The following is an 8,052-nucleotide window of genomic DNA, read 5'->3' as shown; positions in this document are numbered from 1 at the left end:
TACGTCGACGACATCGTCTTCATCGCCTCCTCATCGACACTACTGCAGTGTGTCATCGACTCCCTTTGCCACGAGTTCTCGCTAAAGGACCTCGGTGACTTGCACTTCTTCCTCGATGTTTCCGTTCGATGCACCGCTTCTGACTTCTTCCTTAGCTAGCACCTGTACACTGAGGATGTTCTTGCGCATGTTGGAATGACTCATTGCAAGCCATGCAGCACGCCCTTCAACACCAGCGCCAAGCTCCCCCTCTGTCGGTGACCCTATGGCTAATCCCACTGACTACAGAAGCATCGCTGGCGCTCTTCAGTACTTGACATTCACGAGTTCGTACATCGCCTACATCGTGCAACAAGCTTGTCTTCATATGCATGACCCACGGGAGCCACACGCCAATTTGCTCAAGCGTATTCTTTGCTACCTCGAGGGCACCATTGACCACGGTCTGCAGCTGCATCAAACTTCACCAACCTCACTTACGGCTTACATTGGCACTGATTGGCCCAGCTGTCCCGACACTCGGAAGTCCACCTCGGGCTATGTGGTTTTTCTTGGCAACAACCTCATCTCATGGTCCTCCAAGCATCAGCAGACGGTCTCTCACTCCAGTGCTGAGGCGGAGTACCGTGTTGTTGTCAATGCCGTTGCTAAGTCCTACTAGTTTCGTCAACTCTTGGTCGAACTTCACCGCCCTCTTCAACATGCCACCGTCATCTTCTGTGACAACATTAGTGTTGTTTATCTCTTGACAAACCCAGTCCAACATCAGCGAACGAAACATGTCGAGATCGATCTTCACTTCGTTCGGGAACGTGTTGCACATAGTGAAGTTCGTGTTTTCACGTGCCGACGAGCTTCCAGTACACCGTGTGAGGAACGGTGATGTCCTAAGTAGTGGGTGAATTAGGATACTTAGAAATCTAAACCAAATTAGCTCCAAAAACTTCACAAGATAAACCTATCTCAATTTCTATATAAATGTGCTCTAGGTTTATCTAGTGTATCTACTATACCACTTAAGAGAATTGCAATATACTCTAGCAAGGTAAATTGCAAGTATGTAAATATAGAAACATAAATAAGGTAGAGAGATAAGATTGGCATAAAAAGATTTTTATCCCGTGATATCAATAGCATGAATACCACCCTAGTCTACATTGGAGCTCCATCAAGAATATGCTCCCAGTCGACACCCGGTCATGACTCTTGAGCCACCAAAGCAAGGTCTTAAGCCGGATGAGCCATCAAGCCACCAAGGTAAGGTCTCACCACTAGCCTCTTTTTCGGTCACTTGCCGTCATGATCAATTTGGAGCTTGAGCTACCAAGGCAAAGGTCTCTGGGTCCCCATAACGTCTCTTTCCGTCGCTCCATACCAAGTCGGAAGGTCAATAAGCTTGAGCAACAATGCCTAAGATGTCGATGATTCACCAAGACTCCAAGATACCGGCATACCTCTCAGTACAAGCTAGGATCACTCCTTGATCCCTTCTTCAAGCTACAACACCGAGTTACAACTCACTCTAGACCTATAAGCACTAAACACTCTCTAATCTTGTGCTTAATCACCTTGGATGATCACTTTAAGCACTTTGGTGGCTTGGATATCTTTTCTAGTGTGTATGAGTTTCCTCTAGACTCCAGCAGCATACCACATCTTCAAATGATTGAGTGAAAGGGTATTTATAGCCTCAAACCCGTCAACTAGCCGTTTTCCCAACATCTCAGAAAAACTCTTAACACCGGATGATCCGGTGAGAACAATAGTACTAACACTGGATCTTCTGATGAGTACAACCTCAAAGAATGGCCGTTGGAACTCCACTCAATGCCTCTGTGAATACCGGACACTCCGATGTGCCATCAAATCCATCACCGGATCTTTCAATGAGATATCTTGAGTCATCCGAGCCTTTGCAGCCTCTCTATGTAAAATGCTCTAATGCATTTATCTTCGGAGCACCGAACCTTCTGATGGTTTGTTCTTCATTCTTCAACACTTTTAGTCATCTCTGCAAGAAATGGTCTGGTGCTATAATCTGGTGTGCACAAACTAAGCACCGAACCATCCGGTTGGTTGATCTTCAGTTTTCTGCACTTACATTCTTCTCTGCAGGAAATACTCCGACCCAGTGCTGATCATCGGACTATCTGGTGAGGGCCTCAGCCTTCTCCCCCTTTGACAGAAACACTTCAGTGAGTTCAACACACAGAGCACCGGACCATCCGGTGAAATTATCAATCTTCACTTTTTCTCTAAATAAAATACTCCGGTGAGTTCAACCTCTGAACACCAGACCATCTGGTAAGGTCAAATCTTTCTGAGACTTTTCCAATTCAATAAAATTTTGTCCCGGTTGTGGTGGCTTCTTTATGTATTGCATCCATGAGACCTACTAACATATATTCTTGACAAACATGTTAGTCCCAATGACTATGTTGTCATTAATCACCAAAATCACAATAATACCTAATAAGGCTATTTTCGCTACAATCTCCCTCTTTTGGTGAGTGATGACAACACAACCAAATCAAGTGACCAATAATAAATAATACCAATCGTAAAGAACACAAACCTTACCACATTGCTTGGATACATGTTTTTACCATTTAGTCCCCTTTGTTGTGGCTCTCCCTTTCTCTATTGCCACTATCTCCCTTGATCAACACACGCAAGAACTTCTCCCCCTTTATCAACCTAGGAGCCTCATGTTACTTCTTGTGTCTCCTTCTCTCCCTTTGTTAACTTCAGCATTCCTAGATATCTTTTATCTTACTTCTTACTTTAGTCATCAAACTGCTCCCTATTTGTTAACAATCTCAAAAAAAAAGGGCTATAAACATATGTTGAACTCGAGGAAAAGCGTTAGAGCACATGGAAAAGAGTTTCATAAATCACGATCCAATGAAATGATATAAATTGAAAAGATATACCAATTGTAAGGATAAGAGACATTGATATCAATTGAAAAAGATAAATAAGGATCATAATTAATGAAACTCACATGATATAATCTAAACTCCCACCTTTATGTAAGCATACATATAATGAGACCCACTTGTGAATACCACTTGTAGGAATATAGCAATATATGCACATCTAGATAATAAGTAGATGTAGGAAGTTTAAATCATATCATATATGGAGGTAGCTTAAATGTATAAATGAATTAACAATAATACCAATTGAAGCATTTAAGTATTGCATACCTTCAGAAACGTATCGATTTCTTCATGAGACTACAAAAGATACATCTAGCAACACATATTAGTCTCAAAATCATAACCTATAGGATATACTCTCCCTAAATATGTGCATACAAATATTGAATACTTGCGAGACATATACACTTGTTATTAATAATAATGGGAATTTATACTATAGATTGGATCATGATATATAAAAGATGCTAATTGTGAAACTAGTGTCATGAAAGAAATTTACAACTAATCAACCAAGAAGAAGCTCTTGATGATCCGGATTGGGTGATGGCCATGCAAGAAGAATTGAACAACTTCAAAAGGAATGAAGTTTGGTCCTTGGTGGAAAGACCAAAACAAAATATGATTAGCACAAAATGGGTCGTCTGCAATAAACAAGATGAAAATAGGATAGTAAAAAGGAACAAGGCACGATTGGTTGCTCAAGGGTTCACTCAAATTGAAGGTTTGGATTTTTGTGAGACTTATGCTCCCGTAGCTAGACTTGAGTCAATTTGTATATTATTAGCCTATGCTACTCACCATGATTTCAAGCTGTGTCAAATGGAAGTGAAGAGTGCATTTCTCAATGGACCAATCTCCGAATTGGTGTATGTGGAGCAATCGCCCGGCTTTGAAGATCCCAAGCACCCCTCACATGTTTACAAACTCCATAAGGCGCTCTATGAGCTAAAGCAAGCTCCTAGAGCATGGTATGAATGCCTTAGGAATTTTTTTGTCAAAAAGGGTTTTAAAATAGGCAAAGCCGACTCTACTCTCTTTACCAAGAATGTTGATAATGACTTATTTGTTTGCCAAATATATGTCGATGACATTATATTTAGTTCTACTAATCAACAATTTTGTGAAGATTTTAGTAGGATCATGACAAGAAGATTTCAGATGTCTATGATGGGGGAATTAAAGTTCTTTCTCAGATTTCAAATCAAACAACTCAAGGAAGGAACCTTTATTTGTCAAACAAAGTATATCAAAGACATGCTCAAGAAGTTTGACATGGAGAATGCCAAACCTATCAAGACACCCATGCAAACTAATGGTCATCTTGATCTCAATGGAGAAGGAAAAAGCGTGGATCAAAAGGTATATCGCTCCATGATAGGTTCTTTGCTTTATCTTTGTGCATCTAGGCCTGATATCATGCTGAGTGTGTGCATGTGTGCAAGATTTTAAACCGCTCCAAAAGAGTGTCATTTAATGGTTGTTAAGAGGATTCTTCGATATTTAGTTCATACACCTTACCTTGGCTTATGGTATCCTAAAGGTTCATCCTTCGACCTCATCAGCTATTCGGATCCCAACTATGCCGGTTGCAAAGTAGATAGAAAAAGCACTTTGGGGACTTGCCAATTCTTAAGTAGGTCCTTAGTGTCTTGGTCGTCCAAGAAACAAAACTCCGTAGCCCTATCACCGCCGAAGCCGAATATGTTGCCACGGGAGCTTGTTGTGCTCAACTCCTATGGATGAGGCAAACACTAAGAGATTATGGCCACAACACATCCAAAATTCCACTTTTGTGTGATAATGAGAGTGCCATCAAAATAGCCAACAATCCCGTACAACACTCAAGAACCAAGCACATAGACATTAGACATCACTTCTTGAGAGACCATGCAACAAAAGGGGATATCGATATTCGCCATGTGAGAATCGAAAGATAACTAGTCGATATCCTCACTAAGCCACTAGACGAGTAAAGGTTTTACAAGTTGAGAAGTGAATTAAATATCCTAGATTCTCGAAACGTGGCTTGAATTGTTGCATACATTTGTTTGTTATAGAGTTGTAGCTTTCTTAGCTAGGAGTTTGCAAAAACTGTTTTTTTGAGTGAATTTTTCAAAATTATTTGGTTCTTTGATGTTTTGATCATAATTTGCAACTTGTGATCATAGTTTATGTAATGATGCTTGTTGGCTGATCACAATTAGCAAATTAGTCTTTTCTGTCCAACGGCCTTCTCCCGAAAAATTCCTCCTCAAATTTCAGCCTTCACTCTATTCTGTAACAGTTCCAGGTGCCGGAATGTCCGGTGTTCACCGGAGTATTCGGACCTGACACTGTTCATTTTTCAGCTGATTCCTGCACAGGTTCCAGTTACCGGATAGTCCGGTCTTCACCGGAGTCTTCGGTAAAGTATCAGGACCGGAGTCTCCGGTCTTCACCAGAGTCTCCGGGGTCTCCAGATTTTTATATACCCCTCTGCCCGAACAGTTGCTCAAACCCATCTATTCTCAACTCCTCTCTCCCAAACTTAGTCTCTCCGGCGATTTTTGAGGAACAACCAAGGAGCTTCAAGTTTTTCATCTTTTCTCATTTGGATTCAAGGCCGGAATCTCCAGACATCTCTATTCATCAAAATCTCCAGAGTGTTTTTGCTCCAAAAGGTACTTTTTTCCCAAAACTTCCCGATTTATCAATGCCCTCCTCTAGGATCGATTTCCCTTGGTAGAATAGCTCCATATACTTCTTAGAACTTGTTCCTATACCAGATTCAACTCTTGTCGGCCAAATCTTCCAAAACCCTAGGTTTTGAGGATTTTCTCGGGCTGACCGGAGTATCCGGTGAACCTCACCGGATACTCCGGTGTCTGCCTGTTTTTCAGCAGCAATCTTTTCATCAATATATCTTCGCATCCTCCTTATTCCTTCTATCTCTCTCAGGTAATTCGTCATGGCCGGAGATCGTTTTGTGAAGGGTCACACGTTTAAGCGGAAGAAGAAACAGGAAAGCGATCTACGGGCTCAAGAGGCTAGAGCACTGGCCCATTCAGAGGATAGCGGGAGTGGGCATGCGAGCAGTGAGAGAGTTTGCAAAGTGGCCACCGGGAGGGGGATTCACATCGAAGAAGAGACTTTTGCTAGAGAATCTCAAAGAGATGCTGTCACTCTTTGTAGGACAAAGAGTCAAGCGATGAGGGGCCACGACAGTGGCCGTGGAAAGGGTTTAGCCCCAGTAACAGCAGGAAGGGGAAGAAGTGGGATGCCTTCTCGAGAAGAGAGAGGCAAAGGTATCGCCATGGAAAATAGTTCTGAGTCCGATGCAACTGAACAAGAGGATGAGGAAGAAGAGGAGGCAGATGATGTGATTGGACCTCTGAAACTTCACAGACCCCTAAGGACAGCTTCTATCTTTGACACTCCGAAGCAAACAATGAATTACATGAGGCACGTGTCCAAGGTAGTCAATGAGAGAATGAACAACCCTTTTGACTATGAAAAGAATGTCACGGATTACCGCTTTTGGAATGATTTCCAAGCAGACTTCTATGAGACGGTGATCCTATCAAAGAAGAAGCCGATCACACACATGCAGTGGATTGATTGGAATTACATGGCACAGAAAAATGACCCTGTGTTTAATGAAGTCATCGCTGCATGTGAGAGCAAGAAGGTCAAGAATATAATGGCATTCAAATATGATTGGTACGAGGAAGTCATCGCACAATTCTATGCCATAGTTTGGTTCGAGGGATCAGAGAATCCCTTCATGCATTGGATGACCGAGGGAGTTCAGTACAAAATAAGCTTAAGAGGCTTTGCTCATCATTTCCGTTTTGATACTCAAGATACACATAAGGATCAAATTCATAACGAGAATCAACTACCTTGGAAGAGCTCGAGTTCATGTATCTTAATCATGGACGAGTCAAATTTGGAAAACTCACTGGAATGAGACCATTCTACAGATGCTTGAACTCCTTGTTTCGACTCACTTTGGCACCAAAGAGCGGGGATGCGACCACAGTGCAGAGCATCTCAAGGAATCTCCTCGCTGCCATGTCCAACGATCATGCTCCTTTCAGTGTGGCTTATTTTCTTTGGAAAGAAATTGTGTTCACATCAAAATCGCCCATCAAGAGTTGTGGATACACTCCATATATCATGTCTATCATCGAGCGAGTATCCAAGAAGACCTTTGTGAAGGAGATAAAACATGAACCCTATCGGATGAGACCTCTTAACATCCGAGCTCTATCTCCCTCGCCATCCCCTCCTCATGTTCCACCGAGCTCAAGGAAGATTGCCTTGAGACGTGCTCCTCCTCGAGGGTCATCGTTTATAAAAAGCGCTCTCAAAGCTATTTTCAATGTGTGCACTCATAATGCAACACAGATCAAGGAGCAGAGTGTTCGTCTGAAGAAAATGGAGAAACGTCAGAAAGCTATGTATGCCTCCAAGAACCTTCAGCCACCTTGCTCACCAATCGCTTCGGATGAAGCAGAAAGTGCACCCGTTGAATTTGAAAATCTATGGGCTTGGTATGATGAAGCCCAAGCAGCTGCCGAGAGCTCTCAAGCTCAACCTCATGATGACTCCTCCGACGCTGTTCCTGCAGTGAGCTCATCTCCTGGCGACAACAATGATGGAAGTGAGGATGATGATGACGACGACGATGAAGACAACAACGAATAGTTTCTCTCTCTTTTTGGTGCTTGATGCCAAGGGGGGGGGGAGAGATCAAATTCTTAGTTTCCTTAGTTTCTTTCTTTTCTAGATTTAGACTCTATTTAATCGTTGTTGGACATTGGGACTTTCTTGTGTGTGTGATGAACTATGTGCTCTATTTAAATTTGTAAGACTCTTCATGTTAGTGTGATGCTTGTTGTATTTCTTAAATTAAGTGTGATTCATATCTTGACATATGTATTTTGTTTACTTGATATTGCATCCCACGGATCCTAGGATATAGGGGGAGCTCTTGCAAATTTTTCTCTTGAATATGTGCATGTGAGTGTAACTCAATCTTAAATCAATGCACACATTTAGGGGAAGCTCACCATATCTTTTAGAATTCAAAATCCTGTTTCAAATATCTTTTGTAAGCTTTAAT

At 42.0% G+C, this 8,052-nt stretch overlaps 1 protein-coding gene across 1 annotated transcript; it reads left to right on the top strand.

Annotated features, from left to right (window-relative positions):
* The first annotated feature begins 265 nt into the window (after positions 1-265).
* LOC133918027 (uncharacterized mitochondrial protein AtMg00810-like) lies at positions 266-661 on the top strand. The gene has a single exon (XM_062361804.1). It carries the CDS (start codon positions 266-268, stop codon positions 659-661), a length of 396 nt encoding a protein of 131 aa, XP_062217788.1.
* The last annotated feature ends 7,391 nt before the right edge of the window (positions 662-8,052 follow it).

Source organism: Phragmites australis, chromosome 5 (genome assembly GCF_958298935.1).
Source record: "Phragmites australis chromosome 5, lpPhrAust1.1, whole genome shotgun sequence".
In the NCBI taxonomy this organism is placed as follows: domain Eukaryota; kingdom Viridiplantae; phylum Streptophyta; class Magnoliopsida; order Poales; family Poaceae; genus Phragmites; species Phragmites australis.
Note: the sequence above shows the minus strand (reverse complement) of the source record. Positions and strands in the feature narration are given on the sequence as shown.